General features: G+C 58.9%; 2 protein-coding genes across 2 annotated transcripts; both read left to right on the forward strand.

Annotated features, from left to right (window-relative positions):
* Positions 1-2,696: 2,696 nt before the first annotated feature.
* On the forward strand, positions 2,697-4,550 carry LDBPK_120600 (hypothetical protein, conserved; the record flags this gene model as incomplete). The annotated part of the gene is made up of 1 exon (XM_003859129.1): positions 2,697-4,550. One exon carries the CDS (start codon positions 2,697-2,699, stop codon positions 4,548-4,550), a length of 1,854 nt encoding a protein of 617 aa, XP_003859177.1.
* Positions 4,551-6,485: 1,935 nt separating this feature from the next.
* Positions 6,486-9,371, forward strand: LDBPK_120610 (serine/threonine protein phosphatase-like protein; the record flags this gene model as incomplete). The annotated part of the gene is made up of 1 exon (XM_003859130.1): positions 6,486-9,371. The coding sequence occupies one exon, from the start codon at positions 6,486-6,488 to the stop codon at positions 9,369-9,371; it is 2,886 nt and encodes a 961-aa protein (XP_003859178.1).
* Between the last annotated feature and the right edge of the window lie 3,175 nt (positions 9,372-12,546).

Genomic DNA, 12,546 nt, shown 5'->3' on the forward strand with positions numbered 1-12,546 from the left:
TTAGTGGGCCGAGGGTATCGTGTGGTGAGGAACGAAAAAGCGATGCGCGCTGGTGCGCGTGTGTGCATGTGCGGCTTGCAACAGCGTAGAAGCAGAGACCGGAGTAAGGAGTCGAGAGAAAGAACAGAACCCAAAGTGGCGGTGATGTTCCTGGTGACGGTGGTGGCGTCGGTGGTGTGGGGTCTTGAAACGTGCGTTGGTGACTACCCCAACGAAACAACGACAAAATGTTTACGCCGTTTCCCGTTCCCCCCCCCCCGCGTTCTCCAGTTGTTCATCGAACACACACCACTTAGACCCGCAGCCGCCACCATCTTTCACACTCTCACTCATACACAGTTTTCTCCGTTGGCTTGTTTCTTCACGTCCTCTCTCCTTTCCATCTCCGTGCATAGTGGGCCTGCTCTCCTCTCCAAAGTGGCTTAGTTCTAAGCACCCTCACCCCCGCCCCCTCTCTCTCGCTTTCTTTACTTATTCTTTACTCTTCCCCGTCCGCACATCCTCAACACGTGTTTTGTGCGTATCACGGTCGCCGCACGCGCTTTACCTGTACTTCTCTCGGCGACTCTGCTCTCACCTCTTCCCCTGTGGTTGGGACGGGGTTTTTCTTTCGCTCTCGTGCTTCGATGGACGTCTCTGCCGATGCCCTTCGATTTTTTTTCTAGGCTGGCGTTTGTTTTCTTCACGACCCCCACCCTTTATAGCTGCACGTTCTACCGGTTGTGTCGCTCGGTGTGTTCTGCGGGCTCTCTCAGCGCCTTTATGTAGGCGACGTCCGTCGCTCTTTTCACTCTCTCCTGCTTGTCATGGTCTTGGCGAGTTCGTGCGTGTGTGCGTGGGGGGAGGGATCCTTTACGCAAGAGACGCGCCCGGATGCCGGAGGGTGCTGGGAGAGGGGTTGTTGGGTGGCTGTCGCTTTAATCATGGATGAAGGATCTGGCCGGGTGTGCATTCACTAATAGGGGTTTCGGCGTCTGTGATTGCTGTCCTTGCGTACACGAGTGTATCTAGGTGCTTGTATTCATGCACGCACATGTCTTTCGCCTATCGGCCACCCTGCCCGCACCTCTCTCTCTCTCGCATTGGCGGGTGGTGGCCTGTCGTCGTTGCGGAGGCGCTTGTTTCGATGGAACATCGTTTTCATGCGCTCGTGCGCGGACGAGATCGCGCGCTTTCTTTCCCCTCGCTGGTGATGGTGGGGGTTGGGTGGATGCGCGTGCTCTCTCTCTCTCTTTCTTTCCAATTTGCGAGTGCCGCGGCGGTTTTGCACACGCTCGTGTCTTCGCTGGTCGCCTGTCGTTTGGTTCCACATGTTTTGTGCGCGCGTGCGTCTCCATCTCTCCTGCACGCCTCCACTCAATCGCTATCCGTGCAATGTGTGAGGGCAAGGTGCACTGAATGTCTCTATCGCGTGCACGAGGGGGCAGAGTCGGGTTCGAGAGAGGGGAGGGGGGAGGTCTACCCTGCCTCTTCCTCCCTGTGTAGGCGTGCAGTTCTTCTTCGTATGTAAGGGTTGTCTTGGCATCATCTTAGTGGTAGGCTCACTTCAAGCAGCAAAAGCAGAAAAAAGCGCGGCATCCCTTTACCCCGTGCTGCACACGCGTGCGCGTGAGCGGGCGCTCGTGTCCGTGACAGGAACGACGCGCTGGCGGAAAAAAAGGAATTTTCACAGCCGTAGTTCCACAGCGTAGAAGCTGTGCCCCACGGCTGGGAGGGGGCGGCGGACAGTGCGGAGTCGCCGTCCTGCTTCCTCATTTGAATGTCGCTTCTTTGCGTACGACCACACCCGCCGTCTGACCCCTCTTCGGTGTGTGTGTGTGTGTGTGTGTGTGTGTGTGTGTGTGCGTTTGCACATGAGGAGTCCATGGGACTGGGTGCGAGGGCTCTGCTTCTCCGCCCCCACCTTCTTCCCAAGAGATGCCTCTCCTCGTTGTCGCTACTTCTGTCCTTACCCGGCAAAAGCGTGGCAGCCGCACCTTCATAGCAGAGTGCGCGTGCCCGGTGCGTAGGCGTGCGTCTTTGGATGCGGTGCGGACGAGAAGGGCTGCAGCCACGTGCCGACTACACCTTTTCCTCCGTCTTCGCATCTCTCTCGGCTTTCCTCTTTGTGTCGCCGTCTTTTGCTGGTTTTCTCTGTGCGCGGCTGTATGTCTGTGTGCATGTGTGTGCGTGATGATTGCTTTTTCATCGATACTGATGGCGCCTGCGGTGCAGATGGATGTGTCCGGCCAAGGACGTCGCCGACACGCCGAAACGGACAGGAAGAGCAACGAAGAAAAGCGAAGAAGAGACGGTGAACGCTAAGGCAGTATCAGCAGAGCATCGAACGCAACACCCGACGTCGCATCTTAAGTCCTCTCCGCACATACACACACATATATATATATATATAAAGCTTTTTATTTTTGTGTGGCTCCACCCCCCCCCCCTGTGGGTGTGTGCATGTGTGCGTAAAAAAGAGGAAGACGCGTTGTCTCTCCCCCTCTCTCGCTGCAGCTGGTGGCTTCGTGCACGCGCTCGCTGACGCTCTGCTTCTCCACACGACGGAGAGGGGAGAAAAGGGGCTGTTTGCACGACGCTTATGTAGCGCGAATCCAATACAAACACACGCAGACACAGACACAGACACAGAAACACCCTGGCGTAGCGGAGAAGCGTGTGCCGTTCTCCATTTCTGTTCGTGCTGCTCGCCCACAATGACGCAGCCACCGGGTGCCTCCGAGAAGGAAAAGACGGCCCGACTCGTCGCGTCACTTTCCAGACATGAGCAGGTGGAGCTCTTGGCGCAGGCGCTCTTGCGGGAGTACATGCATCGGCGCGGCCTACGCGAGACGCTGCGTACCTTTGACGCGGAGAACCCGCGCGATGAGCGCACCATCTCATCTCGCGCTCTCATGCGTCAGCTGCTGAACATTCCTGTCGACGGGCGGCCATCACGGCTGCAGCCCACCGCTTCCTCCTCCTCGGCGAAACCGCAGGCTCCGACCTTCATGGAGGAGCTGTGCTCCTATCGGCTGACAAAGAACAGCTACCGGAGCCTGGACGGGAAGAGGGGCGGCGAGCAGCAGCGTATCCAGGAGGAAGACCCTAGTGATGTGGAGCTGCGTGCATTGCGCGAGGCAGCAGATGCACAGCGGGCGGCAAAAACCTCATGCGAGCAGAAGCAGCGCGAATACGAAGAGCTGCTTGCCGCGGAAGAGGCCTATCAGCAGCGCAAGGAGGGGCACAAAGAGAGGAGGAAGCGTAAGTACAAGGACAAGAGGAGGCGCAGTTTGAAGCAGCGCTCCCGTGACGACGCTGGCAGCAACGATGATGAGGCGGAGAGTGAAAGCGAGCAGAGCGATGATAGTGAGGGCAAAGAAGGAGCTGCGCTCGTCGCCGGCTACTCCCACGCGTCGAGAAGGCCACAGTGGGCCCCATCGGGCAAGCGCCGGCTGTCGGCCGAGTCCGGAAGTGGTGTGAATGCGACCGCTGTAGCGGTGGGCGCGCATTGGCAGCCACCAGGCAATGCCGCTCGAGCAGGTGCCGACCACAGCACTTCCGGCGATGGCGTCTCTCGCCGTTCTGCGAAGATCGTTTCTGGTGGAACGGTCCGTCTTGGGCTGGACAACGCCGATATTAAGGATAGAAGCGACCACGAGAGTGAGGAGGACCCGTTCGGGCTCAGTGGGGCGAGTCGGCAGGCGCTGATGGCGCGAGTTCGCGCAGAGAGCGAGCACTGGCCGACGCAAGCTAACGGAGGTGCCACCCATGCCCATGCCAGCAGCACGAGCAATGTTAACGGCGACGGGGGTGCCCCGGACAGTACTCTGAGCGCTGCACCTGCCGCTCTCTCGACGCTAGCCGGGCGAGGAGCAGGTGATAGGGGACTTGCCTCGCTGAGCGGCCCTCGACCAGTTGGACGGGCGGCAGCAGGATTCAACCCGAACGGCACGTATGCGTCTCCATCGTTCTCTGGGTCGCTTTCTGCCACTGTACCTGCCGGTGCCAACGGAGGCATGGCTGCGCTTCGCATGAAGGCCTCATCCATCCCGATTCCTGGCCTGAGCGCAGATGGCGCCGTGAGAGGACTGGCGAGCACGCACAGCAGTGGCTTTCCTTCGGCGATGCCGACTGTCAGTTCGGCACCGAGCATCCTGGTGAAGCACGTGAGCGCACGGCAACAGTGCGACGATGGTGCAGCCAGCGACGGGGCACTTCATTCGTACGACCGAACCGCGCTGCCGCGCAGCAGCGCGCTAGCCGGCAGCAACGGCGGCAGCACTGCGCGCACTGCTGCCGCCTGCATTCCGTCACCGAACGCTTCTGCTCTGAGCGAGTCGGCCTCCCCGGTGTTCTCTGTGGCTTCGCGATCCCCCGCCAGCAACGCTGGCGGATCAGGCGGAGGCGGGGGCAGTGGACTGCGCCACGGTATCGGGTTCCGCACTTCGTCTACCTCGGCGGAAGGGACGGCGTCCTCGTCCGCCGCATTCATCGGCGCTGCCGACCCCGCTGCCGGTGCTGCAAAGCCGAGCCGCAAAGAGCGCCGTGTAAAGCTGCTCGTGGATTGATGAGAGGTGAAGAGCCTGAGTGTGCGTGCGTGTGTGCGTGCTGCTTTTTGAACTCAATGACGGATGCGGATGCGGGTGTCCATGCGAAGTGTCTCTCCTTCTCTTCCTCTCGTCTCGCTTCCTCCATTCCTGCTTGCAGACAAGCACACGGCGGTGCTGCCGATGTTGATGCCAGTGAGCCAAGCGAACCGCAGAGGTGGCTGGATGACGAATGTAACATGTATATATATATATAGTGGAGAGGATGTTGGTGGTGGCGGTGGCGCTGTTGGTGCCGTTGGTGGCGGGTGAGCTGCTTGCGTGCCTGCAGTTGTGGGTGTATCTCCGCGCATGCAGGTGGGACAGACGGAGGCCACGGACAGGTAGCGTCAGCCAACAGCCACTCGCGCATTCGTATGCGCCAAAGAGAGAAGAGGGGCGCGTCTCTCTGAATCCTTTTTCGCGCGCAGCCTCTAAGGATGTGTCCGCTCAAGGGCAGCGCTCCCTTCTTCGAAACCCCCTCCCGCTCAGGGTGCGCCCTCTTCACGCTGCACACCTCTCAACCCTCCGTGAACTTCACAGACACGCACGCGTTTGCCGGGAGTAGCAGCAACAGGTGCCGAAGGCACCTGCGCAAACGACGATCCCGAGCTCGGGGCGCAGAGGGGTGCAATGCGTGCCGTTGTGGGACTGAAATACCGCTCTCGCACCCCTCTGCGCTTGTGTGCCTCGTGTTTCTGAGCGCGCGCACTGCACCTATCGTTGTTGTCTCATCACGGCAGTGTATGTGCTGCAGCACATGCCCGCGCCCACCCTCCCCGTTTTGATTGATACGACTTGCGCCTTTCTTGCGCGGTCGACATCTCCTTGTCTTCCCTTGCACGGCCCTCGCTTTATCTCTTTCTTTCCCCCTCACGTTGCTGAATGGCTGCATGTGCCCTTGTCTCTTGTTTTGGCAACACGCACGCCCCCTCCCTCCTCTCTCGTGGCACAACTTCGCTTGCCGCCGCCACGGCGATCACTGCGACTACCCGCCCTGGGCACGTATACGCACATAGACATATGCATACTCATGTACGCACGCGCCCCCCTCCCTCCTCTCCCTCCCTAAAAGAAAAGAAACACGCAACCTTCCATTGGCGCAGGTGCAGCCTTGTTTCTTGTGTTTCGCCTTCGCACCCCCTTTTCCCGCCCGGTCTTCGCTGCAGGCGTAACGAAACGGAAAAGGAGACACACCAAGGCCTGTTGGTGGTGTCTCTCGGCCTCCGCTTCCCCACCTCCCCCGTCGGCCCACAACCCCACACACGCTGGCACTCCGCACCTCTCAGCTCTCCATCTTCCCAAACGTCGAGCTTGCTGACCCTCTTTTTCTTTCGTTGACTGCGATTCTTTTTTTTTTTCTTTCGTGCGCGTGCGTGTTGCCGCATCCGCACTCGCTTGTCGTTTTACATGCGCGGTCGGCTCAGATCGATCGAGCCCCCTTGACAAGCCGAACTGCACAGCAGCGATACGGCCACCCATCCTTCTTTGTGTGCGTCGTGGGGTGTGTGCGTGAGTACGTGTGCGTGCGCACGACACCCATCATCGCTACCACCATTCACTAACACAGCAGTGGCGGCTTTGGTTTGAGGAATCTTACGCTCTAGTGCACCTGCAGCAGCTCTGGCGCGCTTGCTGCGGCTTCCTTTCTTTTGCGCTGTGACCCACACGTGGCTGCGGCTGCGAATTTGTGTGCACACACACACACGCACGCAACAGCAACAAAAAGCGAACGGAAAGCAAACCGAAAGTCAGATCCAAGTACGCGGAGGAAAGGAGGGTCGAGCGATCTGCAAGACGCCGCCACCTGGCAGACATTCGACACTCAGAACTTGTATCACGGATTGACGATATTGTATTTGCCCCAGTTGCGGTGGCCGGTCTCTTGCTTGTCGAGGCGAACCTCACACATCCGCGATGGGGTGCGACTCATCCAAGGAGAGCGTGGCGTCCAACACCGCGTCCGCGAGCAGCAGGGGCAGCCGCAACTGCGCCGAGAAGGGGAAAGGTGGACGACGCACTTATAGTAATGGTAGTACAGAAGTCAAAGGCAAATCGGGCGCCAGTGGTGCCCACAACGGCGGCAGCATGGCTGGCGCCGGTGGCACTATGGCGGATCAGAGCCGCTGGCCGACGTGCCACTTTTGCCACCGCAAGGTCCCGGACAAGGACTACAACGCCCACACTGTCATGTGCGACGAGCGTGAGGTGACGTGCTGGAACTCTTGGTGCCGCCAGATTGTGCGGCAAGGTGACCTGCAGAAGCATCTGGAGGACTGCGGGAGGCGGCAGAAGGCGATTTGCCCCAAGTGCGGTGCCGAGATCCTGGCCATGGAGATGCTGGCGCACCGGGATAGCTGCCAGCCAAAGCCGTGCCCGCAATGCGGGGAGCTATGCATCACCCGCATCCACAAGTGGTGCCCCAAGACAATCCTGGCCAAGGTGAAGTTCATCAACGGTCCTTTCGCGACGGAGGTTCTGCAGCGCCGCTTCTTGCCGCCCGGAAAAGAGAAGGACCCGAGGGCGAAGCTCGAGTATAGCGTGGCGCGGATGCAGCTTCTGTGGCGCTGGATCAAGTGCAAAGGCATGATCGAGGAGACGATCTTCCGCAGCGTGTACAAGGAGATGGACCTCAAAAAAGAGGGTTTCGCCATTTTCAAGGCTCACGACAAGGTCAACGAGCAACACGTCATGGCACCGAAGCGGTCGCGATCAGTGATTCAGGCACCAGTGGTGGCCCCAGCGACGTCCTCGCACTACTTCCCGGTGAACACCAACGCCCCTATCACCCTTCACCACGTCGAGCAGATGATCAAGGACATCAAGAACCGCGTGCTTCTGCCGTACCCGGCCGCCTGGCGCGTCTTCACCGACGCGATGAACCACCTCAACACCATGCCGAATGTCGTGCGCGTGTCGCCGGCCGTCGGGGCCCGCGTCAGCAACGGCCGCGTGATTCAGGGCTGCAAGGTAGTCGTCGTGGGTGACTTGCACGGCCAGATTGCCGACCTCCTGCATATCCTCAAGGAGAGCGGTATGCCGAGCGAGAGTAATTATTACGTCTTCAACGGCGACTACGTCGACCGCGGCGCGTGCGGTGTGGAGATCATTCTCATCCTCTTCTCCCTGATGCTGGCGTGCCCCAAGTACGTCACGCTCAACCGCGGCAACCACGAGTGCGACTACATGAACGACGAGTATGGCTTCGATGTTGAGGTGAGCACCAAGTATGACCGTAACGTGTTCCGGCTTATCCAGCGCTGCTTCTGCGCCTTGCCGCTCGCCACGCTCATCGGTGGCAAGATCTTCGTCGTTCACGGCGGTCCGCCTCGGCGACGCGGGGTTAGCATCAACGATATCTCGCGTATCCAGCGCTTCCGGCAGATTCCGATCCCCAACTACTCGCAGCCCGAGGAGGACGAGATCTTCCAGGACATGCTGTGGTCCGACCCGGTAGAGGACATAAAGGGCTGGCGAGAGAGTCAGCGTGGCGCGGGCGTCGAATTCGGCTCCGACGTGACGATGGAGTTCTTGGAGAACAACAAGCTGGAGCTCATCGTACGTTCGCACGAGGATTGCCTGAGCGGGTACGAGGAGCACCATAACCACAAGCTACTGACGATCTTCTCGGCTAGCAACTACGACGGACCGAACTCGAACTACGGCGCCATCTGCACCTTCATCGGCGACAACCTGGAGCCGTCTTACCACACGTACCAGATGTTCGAGGACGAGTACGACGACTCGCAGGTGGTGAGTCTCACCGACTCTTTCGCGCTGACGGCGCCGAACATCGCCAGGATCAGCTCCTTCACCGCTACCATCGGAAGCGTCGGCTTTGGGGTGAACAAGAGTAACTTTATGAGCCGAGTTCTGCTGCACCGTCGCACGAAAGACAACATTCTGCGTGAGCTGCGCGAGCGCATCTACCAGCGCCGCCACCGCCTTCTAGCCTACTTCTCGAAGCTCGACCGCACGAACAAGGGGTCACTGTGGATGATCGAGTGGGTGGAGTCGATGCGCAACGTACTAAACCTCGACCTGCCATGGTACTTCCTGCGTGGCTACCTCGTCGAGGTGGACGATCACTCGCGCATCTGGTACGCCCCGTTCCTGAACCGCTTCCACAACGTGCTGCAAGATCTGTGGGGTGAGGAGTGGCGGCAGTCCGTGTGCGCGCGAGTGCTGCAGCAGCAGCGCATGAATCACCGCTCGCAGCTCGTTTCTGCCGCCTTCAACAAGGAGGTGGTGAACTACAACGAGTTCTGCTCTGTCATGCGCGCCATCGACTACACGACGAGCGACTGCCAACTCTTCCAGTTGTTCGAGTCGTTCGACGAGAAGGGCAACGGTCATATCAGCGGACCAGAATTCTTGAAGAAGGTACAGCAGATCGCCAACGACAAGCCCGATCCGCTCCGCTGGGACATCGATGCCATGGAGCAGCTGCAGAATATCGTGATCCAGGGCCGCAGCCAGCTTCCCTCGCTGTTCCGTGTAACTTCGCGGGACAAGGCGCTGTCAAGAGAGCGCTTCATGGCCGGCATGGCGCAGCTGGGCCGTTGCATGCGCAAGCAGCTAACACAGCCACAGAGGGAGGCTATCTTTGACTTTATGAAGCAGCGCGTGCCAGAGGGGGAGGAGATGACTTTCGACATGTTCCTGCTGTGTGTGTACGTCTTCGATCGTCGAACCGTCGCCGGGATGAAGTCGTCCTACTCGCTCTCCGACTTGAACGAGTTAGGACTGGCCCCCATTTCTTTTCGAAATACGAGCTTTTCTGGCTCCGGCACTGGCCGCTAAACCTAAGTAGTGACGATTCTGGCGATGGAGATGTGGTACCCTTGTCGGTTCGTGAGCGTGTGTGTGTGTGGGGGGGGGGGTGAACAGATGCCTTTGCGCGTGGTGACGATGGTACATGGCCTTGACTCCCCTTTTTTTTATACTGCCGACCTCACCTTGTCCTGGTATACCTATACATACGCACACATATAAATATAGAGATATTTATAGGTGCTTGCTTACGTCTCTTGGTATTTTGGCGCAGTACTTTTTTTTTGTTTTCAGCTCTCCCCCCACCGACTCTTCCCCTCCCTTTCTTCCTTCCTGTCATGTTTCTTTGCACGCTCGTGTGTGTGTGTGTGTGTGAGTATGCCGGTGTCTCTGTGTGGCCCCATCGACGCTCCGTAGCGGTGCTGACGGTTTCTTGGACTTGCTGCTCTGTTCTCTAGCGTGCTGGCGCCTCGTTTTTTTTTGTTCCCCCCCCTTTCGCGCTATGAGTATGGTGTGGAGGCGGCAGCCCGTGCCTTTGGAGCTGTGATGCGGGAGCCGAGGGTGGTGATGTGGAGGAGAGAGGTGATGGCTCGTCCGGTGCTCGGCATGTTGCGCGTGATTCTGCCGCATTTCTCTCCCTCTCGCTCTTTTTTTTCGTTTTACATGCTTTGCTGGGCTTGTCTCGTTCCATCGCGTTAGTATCGGCCTTCCGCGCTTCATGTGCGCTGCTCGGCCGCGCCGTTTCCTTGTTCGCGTGTTTTGCGTTCTCTCCGTTCCGTTCTGGCCCCCCTCCCCAGCCTTCGTTTCTCTCTCTCTCTCTCTGTGCGTGCGTGTGTATGTGTGTGCAGTTTCACGCGCTCTGCGCGTGCGTGTGAACTCGTTATGGAATTTCGTTTTGTTGTGCTGTTCTGTGTTTGTGTGACGAGTGTCAGCGAAGACGGCGATGTGCGCCTGTGAGGCAGTCGTCGACGTTCTCTCGCGCCTTCTTTGTGTCTCTGTGCTTATAGGTAGGCCTACACACATATATATATATATATGTGCGTGTGTGTGTGTATGAAATATATGCCTATATATGTATGTATATGCATGCATGCACGTGTGTATGTTTTCTCCCGGCACTGCGTTTGCCAGTCTTTGTGCTTCTCTCGGCGTCTCTGTCTTGTCTTTTCCTGACACACAGACACACACACACACACACACACACACCTACAAGGAAGAGGCATCTGCACTCACGGAAGCATCGACAGATACAAGCCGCCCCCTCCCGCGCATGACATATCCGTCTTTCCGCTTTCCTTGCTCACCTGCTGATGCTGGCTCTTTATTTTTCTTTCTCAAGCCCTGTGACTTGTATGCCGATGTTGCGTGAGAGCCAACAGTGGAAAGGGCTGGAGCGTCGGGCGTGCGGGCTGCTGGGGGGGGGTCTGTGTGTCTGTGTGTGTGTGTGTGCGGCTTGGCTCCTTCTCCGCAAAACGCTACCGTGCCGTGTTCGAGCGTGCCACAAGGCTTGTAGAACGTTTGCCAGCGAGGAGCGGGCAAAGCCGAGCCACAGAGGATGACGCTCACGCAAAGGAGGGCGGCAGTGCCGTGCCGAGAGCCGAGGTAGGACCTTGCGTGCACGGAGCCGTATAACTTCAATGGAATGGGACTTGGGATTTTCCCCTTTCCACCTTCCCCTTTCTGTATCTCTCTGCGCAGGCGATAAGGGTGCGGCGAAGTGGTGCAGCCCTGTTTCCCCTGCCAACAGCTTGCAAACATGCATGTACATCATTCCTTGTTCAATGAGTTGCTTCAGACCAGCGTTTAGGCGTGCCGTTTAAACGACGTGGACTCGGGACAGAGGAATCCGTCATGACGCGCATTCATACCCTGCAGCAACCCAAAGAGCGGGATTGGCAAGAAGACTTCGCACGAGAAGGTGAACTCGGGTTTCCACAAGCGCAGAACAGAAGATTTCTGAAGCTAGGGCGAAAAAGGGCTGCAGGAACCCACAGCGACTAGGGAATGCGCGACTCTGTGCCGTCTGAGACAGACACCAGGATGCCCTCTCCGTAAGCCATAGCGCATCAGGCGAAACGATCGAGGAAGCGGCTCTTTAGCCAACAGGAAAAGCAAAAAAGATAGCGCAGCTCCGAAAAGGTTTCATTTCTCAGGTGAAGTTCCACATGCTCACCCCCAGTCGACAGGCTGGCGGCGGCGTGCACCATCTTCACGGACGATGCCGAGTAGTCCGCGATGAAACTTGCTGCGGGTGACAGGCAGTGCTCCAGCCGCTGAGCAGCCCGTCAGCCACAACTCCGCCTTCGTGCGACGCCTGTACGGCGAGTGCCCGGCAAAGTACCGTGCAAGCATCGTACGACGGGAATATCTGCTTTTCCCGAGAGGGGTACTTGATCAGTTGCGCTACCCAACACCACGAGGCGGCGGCACCAAACATGACCGGCGGCCACGGCTCGCAAGGAGAGATGCTTACGTGTCAAACATCACAGCTCTTTCGCACTAGGGGCACACCACCCATGCTCGGGGCGCGGGTTCACCGCCCTCTGCGGGAGCAGACACAGTTGCCATCGGCCAAGAAACGGCTCAGATCAAGACGAACATGAATGGGGTCGCCAAGCGCTTGTGCCGCCACAGAGGTCCACCGCGAAGACACAGCAACAACGGCAGTCCGAGCGGAACCGGGTACACCGCAATGGAGGACAACGCTAGCGGCAACAGCAGCCTCCTGTTCCTGCGCGGCGCACTCTGCGCGTCGATCTGCCGCGGCACCTCGGTGCAAAGGCCGGATGCTTCACACGGAGGGCTAACTGCATGGGGGACGGTGCCAAGCGAATGGGGGAGCGCAGGAGAGGGTCACGGCACGGAGTGGCTGCGGGGCTGCTAGCGGCGACGGTGCGGGGGTGGAGCGCACACTGTCAAAGCCTAGCGGGGACAGGGGGGGGGGCGCAGGATGGCGCCTTGAGGGCCGCGGCGGCGGCGGCGAAGGCCACCCGCGATGGCCGCAACGCGGCCTGGGCGGTGACAACCCTCCCTCGATAGTCTTTTTTCCCTTCAGCGCTGGCCGCGGGGCGGGCGGCTTCAAGCGCCTCTATGGAGGAAGAGCCGCTGCATGGATTCTATACCGGTGCTGGGCCATGCACCGCTAAACACCCCCCCCCCCCAAACACACACAAACACAAAAACGCCGCCTTTCAGGGTGTTTGCC

The sequence above is a fragment of the Leishmania donovani genome, chromosome 12, assembly GCF_000227135.1.
Source record: "Leishmania donovani BPK282A1 complete genome, chromosome 12".
Classification (NCBI taxonomy): Eukaryota; Euglenozoa; class Kinetoplastea; order Trypanosomatida; family Trypanosomatidae; genus Leishmania; species Leishmania donovani.